We start from the raw sequence: 17,500 nt of genomic DNA, 5'->3' as shown, positions 1-17,500 counted from the left end.
GAAGCAGAAGACCACTCAGTGATGTCAACATAGGCACACAAGCTTGTGATCACGGCATTGCTAAAAATAGTTTGTCTGCGTCAGCGCTTATAATAACAATGTCACTAACACTGGATTATTATTCAAGTCACGAAATCTACATGGAGTATTTTCGCCGTCATTTATTGGATTCTATGGGCGAAACGGTGGAGCTCCCATTGGCTCTGCTGTAAGCGGACTTTTTTACGTGTATTTAATGTTTAGAATGCATTTAAAATAAATCAAAATACAATAAAATCCATCCATCGTCATGTCGTTCCTAATGATTGTGAACAATAGGCAACATTCCAAAAAAAATGCAGTTCCCCTTTAAAAATGTGTATTTATTACTTTAAAACAAGTAAAAGTAATAATGTATAAATGGATATACCTGTACATAGTGTAGTATGGTTGGGGGATTATTTTATTTTTATGACTGTTAAAGGGGCTGTTTGCAACTTTCTCACACTTACATTTTATTTTTATTTATTTATTTATTTTTTGTGTCCTGTCCAGTTTCTCGGGCAAATCATATAGCAGATGTAGATGCCCATATCGGCTGTTCAGATTGACTTTACAAAAGAGAAGTGTAGGATACTTCTCTTGTTGCCTTATTTGTATTTGACTTTATTAAATGTATTTATATTATCATTTGATGCAGCCGGGCCGGAGCAGGAGGGGATAGAAAGAGAGAAAAAGGAAGACAGAGGGGGGAATTGTGGGGACAAGAGGGGGATTAGACAGAGAGACAAAAACAACAACAACAATAGAGCAACATCAACAAATAGGATATGTATAAATATGATAGTAAAAGTGATAGCAAAGAAGCAGTTAGCGAAATAAATAATAATAGAGAAATGACAATGAGCATTATTACTATTATTTGGCAAAATAGCTTTTGGCATTGCTGCCCCTATGGCATGGAATGAATTGCAGACGAAACTGAAACTTACAGAACTACTTCCATTTGGAGCCTTCCGTTCTGTCCTGAGGGACAAACAGCGAGAGACGTTTGCACAGTGCCTGTGTTTTTAAAGATGTAAATCTCTGTTGTTTTACACTTCTCTTATGTATTTTAAAATGTATGTCTTCATGTATTTATTTTGAAATTGCTCTGTGACATGTGCTGTTGACCTCTTGGCCAGGTCACCCTTGTGAAAGAGATCTTGATCTCAATGGGTTTTCTTATCTGGTTAAATAAAGGTTCTAAATTACACTACAGATGGAGCATTACAAATACCAATAGAAATAGCGCTATTGATAATGAACAATACCAATAATTTACCTTTATTATCAACAATACAGTTGTTCAAATGCAACAATACATATACGTAACGATAACTAGAGATACAAAAGAATGCAGAAAAATGGAGGGGAAGAAAGAGAAGCCAGCTATATTAACCTTGTAGATTGTTATAGTAACAATAGGTTAAGCTTTGTCAGTGTGCCATGTGTTATACCCAGTTTCCCCTAGGGCAACAACATTAATATATGTTTGATGAAACGTGATTATGTGCATGAGTGTATGTATGTATTTGTACCTGTATATGTACAGAATGTGTATGTTTGTACAGTGAATGTATATGTACAGTACGCGTACTTTCATTTTTCAAAGCAAAAAATATAACAAAAACACCACCGGCCAGCTTATGTTACCATTAGTGGTTTAACAGCACCCATTTGTTTTACAGTTGTTAATATTTGCTACAATTACTAAGTTTATGTAATAAAACATTTTACTGGCTCAAATAAAATGAGTGGTGTTTGTGGCGGTAACTCGTCAACACGTACACACGTACAAAAACAGTCCAAAAGAAGCAACCAACAATTTGTAGCTAACACCCAAAGTTGATGCGTTAATGTGTTACATACGGGCGTCATTACGTCACAGAAAACGTAAGAGGGCCGGATATAATGTGTAAAATACATTGGAAGGTTAGCGCCCTCTAGGCATCTGTGTAAGTGTTGCACACAGCCCCTTTAAGTAGAGGAGACACGGACATCATTATGGATTTATATTTTTCAACTCACTTAACGTAAACAACCTGCGCAATGCACGTAGCATGAACGCAACTGCGCCACCACGCACACGTCATTTCCTGTCCTTCAACAACGGCTATTACTTAGGAATCAAAGTTTCCATATCTTCATTTATTACGTACAGAATAGCCTAATTTGTGTGCAGTACAGTCTCTAATAACACCAGAAATAGTTGCTAGATTTGTTGCTAGTTGTTTTCAATAAAGAAAAAGGATTCTCAACAAAGTACATCGTACAATAAACAGCAACAGTTGAAAAATAAAGCAAAGCGGTATGATATAAGAAAATGTGCATCTTAATACTGGAAAATAATAACACTGATTTATTTTTAAATGTGTGTATGACATTTTTTTTTGCCACAGGTATGTTGGCAATCTGGGGCGAACCCTGTCTTTATTAGCCAAGTTACAGCAAACATGCAAGGAGTCTGTCACGCTTGGACTATAGCAGAAAAAGCTATACACAAAATAAACATTAGGATATTTACACACATTACATTTTTTCTAAGTCTATAAATAAAATTAAATGCTGATCAACGTCAGGATTTAATTATTTATGTGGAACAATTTTTAAAAAAAAAAAACAGCCACTGCGGCCCCAAAGAGCTGTATAAAAAACAAACAACATTTTTAAGTATACAAACAAAGCTATAAATACACAGCTAAACCAACCAAACAATAAAATGGTAAGAACAAAATAGGCAGTAAAAATGTTTTTTTGAAAAAAGGAACATATGTATAAAAAAAAATTAAAAAACAGTAAAAATGCATCAATAAAATTGTAAATAAAAATGTGAAAGGTGCTGACAAGTGGTAAAGTGTGCAGAAATCTGTGTTTTCCATAGGACAGCAATCTATCGGTGACAGTAGGCATCATTGTCGAATTTGCATAATTGACCATGACGCATGTGCATGTCATTTTGATGCTGTGGGAGAGACAAAAAGTGAGCCAAAAACATGACAAGCAAACATGTTTAGTCCGTCTTCTGTCGCTTCTTTTTTGCTGTTTTTATTGACTATTTGTGGCGGTCCAAGTTTATTCATGGTGATTTAGGTCAGGCTTTAAAAGTTCATATAGCACCGTTTGAAAAAACAGCTAATACTGTGCCAAAGTACTGTACAAATTAAAAACAGAAATATTAACAACATATGATTAAAATCACAGCAAATATAGACAAAACATTTTTTTATTTATCATTTCTTTATTTTGGTTATTTTAGTTTCATTATATATACTATATATATATATATATATATATATATATATATATATATATATATATATATATATATATATATATATATATATATATATATATATATATATATATATATATTTATATATATATATACTATATATATACAGTATATATATGTATATACTGTATATATATATGTGTGTACGGGTGTGTGTGTGTGTGTGTGTGTGTGTGTGTGTGTGTGTGTGTGTGTGTGTGTGTGTGTGTGTGTGTGTGTGTGTGTGTGTGTGTGTGTGTGTGTGTGTGTGTGTGTGTGTGTGTGTATATATATATATACAGTCAAGGTTTCTGGGGTTTATCTGTTATACAGTGCTCAATACCGGGGTAGAGCGGAATATATACGTCAGGAAAAAACAAAAGAGGCTATATCATCCCTACAAGCCTGTTTCGCAGGTTTCTCTGCTCGTCAGGGGATTTTATAAAATTCTATAAAATCTGTGAAACCAGTGAAACAGGCTTGTAGGGATGATATAGCCTATTTTGTTTTTTCCTGACCTAACGTGTGTGTATACAGGTATATATATAATTTTTTTGTATTTCTTTTTTTTTTTTTCATTTTATTTGTAGGGTAAAACATTTGATATACTTTTGTCAATTTTATGTCCGTAAAACCCCTATAAACAAATGTTATATAAACATATACATATACATATATATGTACATATATATATATATATATATATATATATATATATATATATATATATATATATATATATATATATATATATATATATATATATATATATATATATATATATATATATATATGTACATATATGTACATATACACCCATATATATATATATATATATATATATATATATATATATATATATATATATATATATATATATATATATATATATATATATATATATATATATATATATATATATATATATATATATATATATATATATAATGTGTATGTACACACACAAAGCTATATACACAGCTAAACGAACCAAACAATAAAATGGTAAAATAATAATAGTAATAATTAGCAGTATAAATTAAAATAGGGAATATCCATCCTTTTTTTTTTTTTTAAATGCATAAATAAAAACATAAAAATATCCATAAAAATGTCTATAATAATGATGGAACAAATCATATTAAAAAAAAGGGCTGATGAGTGGTAAAAAGCGAAAAAATCAGAGTTTTCCATAGGACTGCAATCAAACTAATTTGCATTATTGGCAAAGACACACATGTAGGTATTGTCCCTGGATCCTGTGGAAGAGACCAAAAGTGAGCTAAAAACGTGACAAACAAATATGTTTAGTCTATCTTCTGTTCTTCTTTTTGTGTTTATTTATGTATTGTATCTGTGGCGGTCCAAGTTTATTCATGTCGGGCCGCCACAAATAAATGGATGTAGGGGAAAAACTGAGCTCTGCAAGTGTTCCTTATGTTATGGCGAGTGGGCACACACTGCACGTAAATGTCAACTTTTATAATTCATGCAAAGTAGGCTCTCCATCCATTTTCTACCGCTTGTCCCTCTGGTGGTCGCGGGAAATTTGCGGTGATGTTTTGTCACCACTTGGCAGGGGAAAGAGTGAACAAATGAGTCCAAAAGCACAGCGAGTGCCTAACAATACGGCACCAGAAGCACTCTCATGTGCATTGCACAGCGTGCCGTCATATCCCGCTAAAGAACTTAAAGAGGCCGAAAAATAGCTGGCAGAGCCTTTAATCTAATCCTGAATGTGCCTTTTTAAGCCTATTCTCTCCGAGTCAACTCATTTAACATTCATGGTTTGGAGAGGGAGGCGAGGCCCAAGGCATGCTGGGTGTTTTTCCCACATTTCTCTCCTTCGGCCTGAATATGCCACATGCTGTGTCTGCACTGAACTTATAAGACACCTGGCCGGTTCCTACACTGCAAAAAGTCAGTGTTCAAAAAATTTTTAAAAAAAATAAAAAAATTTGGGGTATTTTATTTGAACTGAGCAAAATTATCTGCCAATAGAACAAGAAAATTCGACTTGTCAAGACTTTCCAAAACAAGTAAAATTATCTAACCTCAATGAACCCAAAAATACCTTAAAATAAGTACATTCTCACTAATAATGAGTGCACTTTTCTTGGTCGAAAAAAAAAAGACCTTTTTGCTCAATATGTTGAAAAATATTCTTAATTTAAGTAAATGCTAGTGCCATTATCTTGGCATAATGACATGCGCTCGGCATCATGATTTTTTTTTCATGCTTGAAGTAAGAAATTATTACTTTAAAAAAGTATTTTTATACTTGTGAGTGTTGATGACACAGCTTTGCAACAGTTGATATTCTAGTTTCAAGCATGTTTTACTCAATATAGGTAATCAAATAATAATGCAAAACTTTTTCCCAAAGTGTGACGATGGAGAACGTGTCCCGCTTCAAGGGTCAGGAGTACTGCCTTCACCCCAAACTGCAGAGCACCAAGAATCTGGTCAAGTGGTTCCGCATCTGGAAAGACAAACACAGGTAAGATCATTGATGTGGTGTAGACCAGTGTTTCTTAAAGGCCTACTGAGAGGATTTTTTTTTATTTAAACGGGGATAGTAGATCCATTCTATGTGTCATACTTGATCATTTCGCGATATTGCCATATTTTTGCTGGAAGGATTTAGTAGAGAACATTGACGATAAAGTTTGCAACGTTTGGTCACTGATTAAAAAAAAGCCTTGCCTGTACCAGAAGTAGCGTGACGTCACATGTTGAAGGGCTCCTCACATTTCCCCATTGTTTACACCAGCAGCGAGAGCGATTCGGACCGAGAAAGCGACGATTACCCCATTAATTTGAGCCAGGATGAAAGATTTGTGGATGAGGAACGTGAGAGTGAAGGACTAGAGTTCAGTGCAGGACGCATCTTTTTTCGCTCTGACCGTAACTTAGGTACAAGCTGGCTCATTGGATTCCACACTTTCTCCTTTTTCTATTGTCGATCACGGATTTGTATTTTAAACCACCTCGGATACTATATCCTCTTGAAAATGAGAGTCGAGAACGCGAAATGGACATTCACATTGACTTTTGTCTCCACGACAATACATCGGCGAAGCACTTTAGCTACGGAGCTAACGTGATAGCATCGGGCTTAACTGCAGATAGAAACAAAAGAAATAAACCCCTGACTGGAAGGATAGACAGAAGATCAACAATACTATTAAACCCTGGACATGTAACTACACGGTTAATGCTTTCCAGCCTGGCGAAGCTTAACAATGTTGTTGCTAACGACGCCATTGAAGCTAACTTAGCTACGGGACCTCACAGAGCTATGCTAAAAACATTAGCTATCCACCTACGCCAGCCAGCCCTCATCTGCTCATCAACACCCGTGCTCACCTGCGTTCCAGCGATCGACGGAGCGACGAAGGACTTCACCCGATCATCGATGCGGTCGGCGGCTAGCGTCGGATAGCGCGTCTGCTATCGAAGTCAAAGTCCTCCTGGTTGTGTTGCTGCAGCCAGCCGCTAATACACCGATCCCACCTACAGCTTTCTTCTTTGTTCATTAAACAAATTGCAAAAGATTCACCAACACAGATGTCCAGAATACTGTGGAATTTCGCAATGAAAACAGAGCTTTTTGTATTGGATACAATGTGTCCGAAAACTTCCGTTTCAACGATTGACGTCACGCGCAAATGTCATCATACATAGACGTTTTCAACCAGAAGTGTGGCGGGAAATTTATAATTGCACTTTATAAGTTAACCCGGTCGTATTGGCATGTGTTGCAATGTTAAGATTTCATCATTGATAAATAAACTATCAGACTGCGTGGTCGGTAGTAGTGGCTTTCAGTAGGCCTTTAACCCTAGGGCCAGGGCCCATTGTTGGGCCGCAAGCGCCACCTGGAGGGCCGTCTGTTTCTCAGCTGTGCTACTCAGTTGTCATACTCTTTTCTAATACTCGGGGCAGTTATGACAATAGCAAACTTCTTCTTTCTTTAGCGCAAAAACTACGACTAAAGACTTAGACTTCCTTTTTATTGTCATTCAAATTTGAACTTTACAGCACAGATAAGAACGAAATTTCGTTACATAAGCTCATGGTAGTGCAGGATAAAAAAAAAAAGCAATAAGGTGCATATATAAATAAATAAATATATATAAATAATATATAAATATATATATAAACTAAATAAATATATATAAATATATATAAATAAATAAATAGATTACTGTATTTACTGACTAAAGGGGCGAAGCTGCATTTTTGTTTGCAATTCAATTTTAACAGTTTATTTAAAAAACATGTTGCTAATAATTATTATTAATTTAGTTAAAATTAGTTAATTTTAGTACTTGTCATCGTATTTTTCATCAGTTTTTATGAGTCCTTGCTTTTGCGGTATATTTGATTAGTATTTATTGTTGTAATCAGCCTGACCTAAACTTTGATAATATAATCTTCAGTTCAGTTTCAGTTTGTTTTGAACATGCAAACAATCCAATTACAATGTACATATTTCCAGTTGTTCCATTACAGCACGTCCGGAAAGGAGTAGAAAGAAGCAGAGCTTATTTAAACCTACCCCTTTTCATATCGTGGCAGTTTTATCCCATTTCTTTGTACTCTGTCTGTAACATAACAGTGAATAAATAAATAAATGTACCATAAATAAGTGACAAAATATTCAGTACCGTATTTTCCGGACCATAGGGCGCACCGGATTATAAGGCCGATTTTTTTTTTATATATATTAGGCGCACCGGATTGTAGGGCGCATTAAAGGAGTCATATTATTTATTTATTTTTCTAAATGTAAAAGACTTCCTTGTGGTCTACATAACATGTAATGGTGGATCTTTGGTGAAAATGTTGCATAGATGATGTTTTACAGATCATCTTCAAGCCGCTTTCTGACAGTCGTTTCCGGATGCGCCGTTTTGTGGGCGGTCTTATTTACGTGGCTCACCTTCGGCAGCGTCTTCTCCCCGTCATCTTTGTTGTAGCGGTGTAGCGTGCAAGGACGGGAGTGGAAGAAGTGTCAAAATATGGAGCTAACTGTTTTAATGACATTCAGACTTTACTTCAATCAATAACGGAGCAGCGTCTCCTCATCCGGAAACCACAACACCGGAAATGTATCCCATGAAAAACCGTCCGACCGGAACTCTCTAATAACTAAAGTTCATTGGGTGAATAATGTAAACTCACTACACCGGTATGTTTTAGCACTTTCATGGCGAGTTTACTGACAGATATAAGTAAGAACTTTACACTACTTTATATTAGAAATGGCAACAGCGGAGGATGAATGTCCCATAACAAGAAGATAGAGAAAAATAAGTTTATCGAGTACGGTGTCGGCACGGACTACAAAGACGGACATGCGCAATTTTTCAGGATTCATGCAGATCCCAAATACAGATCAGCAGGTACCAGAAGGTAAGAAAGGTTGCTTTTGCATAATATTGCAAAACAAAAAGCCAGATAAAATAATAATCATCATCATCGGTGGTCAGTCGAACGAGTATGAGGATCCTCCTGGTAGGGGTGTATCCCTTTATGGAGGATGCCTGTGCATGACTTAGTTTAACGTGGGGAGACTGGTGCACAGACAGTCACCACACGATCCTTGACAGAATCGAGTCAGGGTCCAGTGGCATGGAGTCCAAGACAACTGAGGACCCTTCTTCCGCCATCGCAGCCGTTGTGGTAGTTCTTAAATAATACTCGTATGTTGAAGCACACCAAGCGGTGCGGCTTCACAGCTTACCAAAGTTGTACTAAAACATTTTGATAGATTTTTGAGCGCCGTGTGTAATGTTCTATATTTTCAATGGAACATATAAAAATGTTGGTGTTGTTTACTTGAGTCATATTGCCATCATATTGCAGTCTACACGTACACTACCGTTCAAAAGTTTGGGGTCACCCAAACAATATTGTGGAATAGCCTTCATTTCTAAGAACAAGAATAGACTGTCGAGTTTCAGATGAAAGTTCTCTTTTTCTGGCCATTTTGAGCGTTTAATTGACCCCACAAATGTGATGCTCCAGAAACTCAATCTGCTCAAAGGAAGGTCCGTTTTGTAGCTCCTGTAACGAGCTAAACTGTTTTCAGATGTGTGAACATGATTGCACAAGGGTTTTCTAATCATCAATTAGCCTTCTGAGCCAATGAGCAAACACATTGTACCATTAGAACACTGGAGTGATAGTCGCTGGAAATGGGCCTCTATACACCTATGTAGATATTGCACCAAAAACCAGACATTTGCAGCTAGAATAGTCATTTACCACATTAGCAATGTATAGAGTGTATTTCTTTAAAGTTACGACTAGTTTAAAGTTATCTTCATTGAAAAGTACAGTGCTTTTCCTTCAAAAATAAGGACATTTCAATGTGACCCCAAACTTTTGAACGGTAGTGTATCTCTTATGTTTGACTGCCATCTACTGGTCACACTTGTCATCACACCATGTACCAAATAAAATTGCTTCGAGGTCGGTAAGCAAAACCAGAATGATTCCGTACATAAGGCGCACTGTTGAGTTTTGAGAAAAAAATAATAATTTTAAGTGCGCCTTAAAGTCCGGAAAATACGGTACATAAATAATCATAACCTCTTTTTATTAAAGGTTCAAGATATTTGTCATGTTTCTTCTTTTTTGTACTTTGTGAACACTTGCAGTTTGAGAAGTCTCTTAAACTGAATCACGTTAGTGATCCGTTGGATTTCCTTGCTGAATCCATTCCATCATTTAATTCATGTCATGACAAGGTTTATCCTGTTACACTGCAAGTAGCTTAGGCAGTGGCGGGCCGTGTGTTTCCCACCTAGGCCTCCAGTGATGTCCGACTTTAATAAATACCTCTCAAAATACCATCATTGATGTCACCACATGACCATTGCTGGAGAAATACTATACAGAAACACATGCACGCACTACTGTGCATTGAACACATCAACAGTGTACAAAGCAGGCTATATTTCGGCACTTTTAAGAAAAATAAACCCGCATCAGCATTTAAAACATATCTTACTTGGTACTGTCCAAATTAAAATGATTGTAAAAAACATTAAACGTGGAAAAATAAATGAATAAAATCGTTGAACTCACGTTTTGCTCTCCTTTCGTGAGTGGAAAAAAGTGAGTGCCGATGATTTCTCTGCTGGCCGGGTCTGGGGCCGTACTTATCAAGCTTCTTAGAGTGCCATTTTACACTTAAGTCCTGAGAATTTGCGAAATTTAGTCCTACTCTCAAACTTAAGAATAAAAGCTTTTTATCAACGTTCTTAAGTCTAAGAATCACTCCTACTCTCCACGATATTTAAGAGACCTTCAGAGGTGTCTTAAGTGGTTAGGAGTTGCCAGCAGGGGATGGCACTGAGGCGAGAGAGACGTGCGCGAACGTTCAGGGAACGGAACAATGTTGTTGTTTTTTATGACGAGCAGCTGATCAAACGGTATCGTTTAGACAGAGCGGATATTATTTTTGTCACAGATTTAATACTTTTCGATTCCTTGTTGATTTCTGCATGTGTCTGCAGTGGGCTAGTATATATAGAGCCACCCACACCAGTTTCAAATTAGTTGCCTAATTAATGAATTGGAAAGAAAATGTTATGACAGTAGCGTATGTGTGTGGCCGTGAGGTGAGTGACGTCAGTGAGTGTGTGGGCGAGAGAAGAGAGGGAGCGGTAGCGTGAGTGCCGGCGGGGACTAGTTTGTTTTGTATTATTTTGTAGTTTATTGTCAAAATGTACACTCCCATTGTCCACTTAAATATTTCCAAGATATTTCTTTATTCTTAGACAACGGATTCCCTTCCGTGATTGGTCATTTCTATGGACACAGAAATGACGTCACCTAAAATTCCGTTTACGGCACATAGTAATGTCGTAATTCAGCTCTGAGTGTGACACTTAAGATTCAGTCCTACACTTCGCTGAAAGTGTGAGTAAGACGCTTGATAACTAACTTTTAAGTGCAGCTTTCAGCGAAGAATTTATTTACTCTTAAGTCAACTCTTAGCAGACTTCTTAGGAGTAATTCTAAGAAGCTTGATAAGTACGGCCCCTGGTCTCGGTGCCAATTAAAAGTTGAGATTTGATACTCACTTGGGAGTGACGAGTGAAAATCCAACCACAGTCTTATTTAACCTAGGGTTACCTAGGTAGGCTACTGTCAACAACTCGCCATCTGATTGGCTATCGCAACTGTCTTATCAACCGGCAGAATTCACACAGCGCTGGCGACGAGCTCGCTGAACTCTGATTGGACAAAAGCTCTGACGTCAAAAACAAGCAACACTGAAGATGAAGAGAATACGATGAATACTTTACGGAAAGTAGATTAAACTGAACTTTTATTCATTTATCATCATGATTTATGTTAGGCCAGGAGAGAATGCCCCGACGGCACACCGCTGAGTTTAGGTACAATTATAACCAAAGGTTATAATTACTAATTTAGTGTTAATATTTGAGTCATTTCAGTCAGTTTTGTCAAGTTCAAACTCTATTTGTGGCGGCACAGTATTTGGCACGGATTTACTAAACAGTATTTTGGAAGTTTTAAATTAAATGTTACAAGCACCGACTTCACATAAACCAAGAATATGCTTTTCATTCCTGCTCAGTCTATTCAATTTTTATCAAACCTCAATCATAAGATGCGGCTGTTTAGCACAGTGAGCAGCAGGGGGTGCTATAATCAAATTAACGCCATTTTATGGCCGTGTCAATATGGCACATTTCTGTTTATCTACTTACAGCATGAATATTTGACATAATGCTGCAAACATAATGCATTGTGTTATTGTTATTATGGGCCTGCATACTTCTGTGTATCTACCTACAACATGAATATTTGACATAATGCTGCTAACATAACGTGGGCCTGCATGCTTCTGTTTATCGACCTACAACATGAATATTTGACATAATGCTGCTAACATAATGCATTGTGTTATTGTTATTATGGGCCTGCATTCTTCTGTTTATCTACCTACAACATGAATATTTGACATAATGCTGCTAACATAATGCATTGTGTTATTGTTATTATGGGCCTGCATACTTCTGTGTATCTACCTACAACATGAATATTTGACATAATGCTGCTAACATAACGTGGGCCTGCATGCTTCTGTTTATCGACCTACAACATGAATATTTGACATAATGCTGCTAACATAATGCATTGTGTTATTGTTATTATGGGCCTGCATGCTTCGGTGTATCTACCTACAACATGAATATTTGACATGATCCTGCTAACATAACGCTTTGTGTTATTGTTATTATGGGCCTGCATGCTTCTGTTTATCTACCTACAACATGAATATTTGACATGATGCTGCTAACATAATGCATTCTTATTGTTATTATGGGCCTGCATGTTTCTGTTTATCTACCCACAACATGAATATTTGACATGATGCTGCTAACATAATGCATTGTGTTATTGTTATTAAGGGCCTGCATTCTTCTGTTTTATCTACCTACAACATGAATATTTGACATAATGCTGCTAACATAATGCATTGTGTTATTGTTATTATGGGCCTGCATGCTTCTGTTTATCTACCTACAACATGAATATTTGACATAATGCTGATAACATAATGCATTGTGCTATTGTTATTATGGGCCTGCATGCTTCTGTTTATCTACCTACAACATGAATATTTGACAATGCTGCTAAAATAATGCATTGTGTTATTGTTATTAAGGGCCTGCATGTTTCTGTTTATCTACCTACAACATGAATATTTGACATAACGTTGCTAACGTAACGCATTGTGTTATTGTTATTATGGGCCTGCATGCTACAGTTTATCTACCTACAACATGAATATTTGACATAATGCTGCTAACATAACGCAATGTGTTATTGTTATTATGGGCCTGCATGCTTCTGTTTCTGGCGGTTGCACAAACATAGCAAAGGTGTCTCGGGTTAGCATGATAGCTGTCGGTGTTGTTAGCATTGACATTTTGGGGGGACTTTCCCAAATTAAAATAGATTGAAGTTATTAGACTTTGCGTTCATTGTTGTGAGGCGCTAACTCGCTTTAGCACTTTAAAAATGTGCATTTCACATAAAGATTTCGCATTTTAGCAACCCATGTTGTCACAGCTAGCATGCTAACTATTAGCAGTGTTAGCATTTCCGTTTAAAAACACAGCATACTATACTTTTGCGTGCTAACTTTGTTAGCATCTTTTGCAGCCGTACACCTTAGTTTTATAACTCTGTACTTGACGCATGCTAACTTTTTGAGCTCATTTAGCAGCCGTTCACCTTAGAGTTGTATGACTTCGTACTTGACACATGCTAACTGTTATCATGCTAAGTTTTTTAGCTTATTCTGCAGCCGTACACCTCGGTCATATAACTTTGTACTTGACGCATGTTAACTTTTTTTTAGCTAGTTTTGCAGCCATACACCTCAGAGTCTGTAGCTTGGTACATGACACATGCTAACTGTTAGCATGCTAGCATTAGCTAGCTGTTTTTTAGTTAAATTTGCAGCCGTACACCTTAATGTCATATACTTTACCTTGATACTTTTCACTGGCTAACTGTTGGCATGCTAACATTAGCTAGCTAAGATTTTTAGATAATTTTGCAGCCGCGCACTTCAGAGTCATAAAACCAGGAACTTGACATATGTTAGCGCGCTAACTTTGTTAGCTTATTTTACAGCCGTACACCTTTGTTATATAACTCTGTACTTGACGCGTGCTAACTTTTTTAGCTAATTTTGCTGCCCTACCCCTCAGAGTCATATAACTTTGTACTTGATAAATGCTAACTGTTAGCATGTGAACTTTTTTAGCTTATTCTGCAGCCGTACACCTTGTTCATGTAACTTTGTACTTGACGCGTGCTAACTTTTTTCGATAATTTTGCAGCCGTGCCCCTCAGAGTTATATGACTTTGTACTTGAAAAATGCTAACTGTTAGCATGTTAAGTTTTTTTAGCTTATTCTGCTGCCGTGCACCTTATTCATGTAACTTTGTACTTGACGCGTGCTAAATTTTTTCGATAATTTTGCAGCCGTGCCCCTCAGAGTCATATGACTTTGTACTTGATGCATGCTAACTTTTTTAGCTAATTTTGCAGTCGTACTTTTAGTGTGGCGAGCACCTGGCGGGAAAACAAATGTGTTGAGTAATCAATGAATAAATTATCTCTTTTTTTCTTTTTTTTCCCCACAGAGTTTACGAGGCCTAAATCGGTGGCAAGTCAGCACAACAAGATCAAATAAACAACTACGACACCACTGGGACTTTTTTGATGGGGAACGTTGCAAAAAAAAAAAAAAAATCTGCCGTACTTCCTCTTCCTCTTCAAGCCATCAAGACATAATTTAACTAGTTGTTTTATCCAACTATAGTGTTTTTTTTTCTTTTTTCTTGTAGTTTCTACTTCTAATAATTGACTCAGAAGCTATCTTTTGTTTAAGAAGAACCTTTCACTTCGCCCCTCTGTACTGGAGGGACGTCAATAATCCATTTATTTTCGATACTTTCTAACAATATTGCCACACGAGTACATCTGCAAATATGATAAACAACGCATATTACTCATGTTTTTGTATTCATTCCAATGTACAATGCATTTTTGTAAACAGCCTATTTTGTTAGAATGACTTTATAGTGTCATGTATGTTATACTGTTTCATTATAGCTGTTTGGTTTTAGCTATTTAATTAGTTTTGGTCCGGGTGGGCGTTCAAGCGTTCAACATTCCATTGTGTGTTAAAAAAAAAAAAGGGTAATAAACACAGCAATAAAGTGTCTAAAGGCAAGCCTGGGTTATGGTTATGGTGTTAGTTTATTCCGAACATGCATACAATTACCTTATAATACATCACGTATTTCCAGTTTCTCATTACAGCATGTCCGAAAAGGAGTAGGAAGAATTAGAGCTTTTTTAATCCTACTCATTTTTTTTGGTTTCATAGCAATTTCTAACACATTTGTTTGTACTCATTCTGTAACACATCAGTAAATAAATACACTAATATATGAGTACACAAATGAGTAAATACTTAAATTAAATAAACCATAAACACACATATTCTAAATAAATACTTAAGTAATCTATGGTTCACATTATGGATTGATAAGATTGTAATTATTTAATGGAAATACACACTTGGGCTAGTAAAAAGTACAATAAAATGGTATTGTGCAAATCTCAAGGTAGTTTCTAGAAATATGCCTTAAAACAAGTTGCTGTTCATCACTGCCTCCACCAGATGGCAGCATACTTGTAACATTTTTAAAAGCATTGAATCATGTTGTGATATTGCCTTTAATTTGTTGATAATTCCTATCAAATTTGTTTGTGAACAATTTAAAAATAGATAAATTAATTATAAGGGAATTAAACAACAAAAAAAAATTTTTTTTTCCGATTTTATATTCTTATTCCATTTTACGATACAATTGTTTATGGTTCACATTATGGATTGCTAAGATTGTAATTATTTCATGGAAATACAAACTTGGGCTAATAAAAAGTACAATAAAATAGTATTATGCAAGTATCAAGGTAGTTTCTAGAAATATGCCATAAAATAAAGTGCTGTTCATCACTGCCTCCACCAGATGGCAGCATAGTATGGTTGGACGATAATGCCAGTAAAGCCAATACTTGTAACATTTTTAAAAGCATTGAATAATTTTGTGATATTGCTTTTAATTTGTTGATAATTCCTATCAAATTTGTTTGTGAACAATTTAAAAGTAGATAAAATAATTATAAGGGAATTAAACAACAAAATATTTTTGTAGTATTATTATTAGATTTTTATTGCATTTTACGATACGTAAACATTTTTAAAAGCATTGAATCATTTTGGGATACTGCCTTTAATTTGTTGATAATTCCTATCAAACTTGTTTGTGAACAATTTAAAAATAGAAACATGATCAACAAAATTTTTATTTTTTTTCTATTATTTTATATTTGGATTCCATTTTACGATACAATTGTATGAATACAAATAAACAAATAAAACAACAAAAAACGTGTAGAAAATAAAGGAGCAGACTGAAAAAATATGTTTTCTGTTTTATATTTGTAGTTCATTTTTCGATACAATTGTATGAACAAAAATAAATAAAACAAAAAATGTGTGAAAATAAAGGAGCGAACTGAAAATATATATATATATTATTGTATAATTTTATTCAGTTTTACGATACAATTGTATGAATAAAAACATAAATAAAACCCAACAAAAAATGTGTGAAAATTAAGGAGTGAACTGAAAAATATTGATCGAACCACATTATCTATAGATCTAGTGGTATTGATATTGTCGATGTTTAAATCGATCCGTCCACCGCAACTTTGTCTTTATACCTAAAATAACATTCAAAGAAGGTGAGTCAGAAACGAGCCGTTATCTTTTTTCTCCACCAGGTGGCAGCATAGTATTGTTGGGGCAATAATGCCAGTAAAGCCGATACTTCAACAGTTAAAAAATAATTGAATCAGTTTGTGATATTGCCTTTAATTTGTTGATAATTCCTATCAAACTTGTTTGTGAACAATTTAAAAATAGATACAATAATTGTAAGGGGATTAAACATCAACAAAATATATTTTTTCTATCTTATATTTTTATTGAATTTTACGACACAATTGTATGAATAAAAATAAATAAATAAAACACAACGCAAAAATGTGTGAAAATAAAGGAGCGAACTGAAAAAATATGTTTTCTATTTGATATTTTAGTAAATTTTTCGATACAATTGTATGAATAAAAATAAATAAATAAAACACAACAAAAAATGTGTGAAAATAAATGGGCGAACTGAAAAATATTGACCGAACCAGATCTATCGATCTAACAGTATCGATATTGTCGATGTTTGAGTCGGTCCGTCCACAGCTACTTAAAAAAACATTCAAAGAAAGTGAGTCGAGCTGTTATCTCCTTTCTCCACCAGGTGGCAGCATAGTATGGTTGGGGCAATAATGCCAGTAAAGCCGATATTTCAACATATTGCCTTTAATTTGTTGATAATTCCTATCAAACTTGTTTGTGAACAATTTAAAAATAGATAAAATAATTATAAGTGAATTAAACATCAACAAAATATGTTTTTTAAATTTTTTTATATTTGCATTCCATTTTTCGATACAATTGTATGAATAAAAATAAATAAATGAAACAACAAAAAAATGTGTGAAAA

General features: G+C 35.1%; 1 protein-coding gene across 2 annotated transcripts in view; it reads left to right on the top strand.

Moving 5' to 3' along the window:
- cxcl14 (chemokine (C-X-C motif) ligand 14) overlaps positions 1-15,102 on the top strand; it is a 107,221-nt gene extending 92,119 nt beyond the window's left edge. For both annotated transcript variants that reach the window (XM_062040031.1, XM_062040032.1), the window contains exons 3-4: positions 5,679-5,792; positions 14,504-15,102. In XM_062040031.1, the coding sequence (XP_061896015.1) occupies positions 5,679-5,792; positions 14,504-14,519 (130 nt within the window). In that variant the 3' untranslated portion in view covers positions 14,520-15,102. The remainder of the gene's footprint in view (positions 1-5,678; positions 5,793-14,503) is intronic.
- The last annotated feature ends 2,398 nt before the right edge of the window (positions 15,103-17,500 follow it).

The sequence above is a fragment of the Entelurus aequoreus genome, linkage group LG28, assembly GCF_033978785.1.
Source record: "Entelurus aequoreus isolate RoL-2023_Sb linkage group LG28, RoL_Eaeq_v1.1, whole genome shotgun sequence".
Lineage (NCBI taxonomy): Eukaryota > Metazoa > Chordata > Actinopteri > Syngnathiformes > Syngnathidae > Entelurus > Entelurus aequoreus.
The sequence above is the reverse complement of the archived record's forward strand: the minus strand, read 5'-3'. Positions and strand labels throughout refer to the sequence as shown.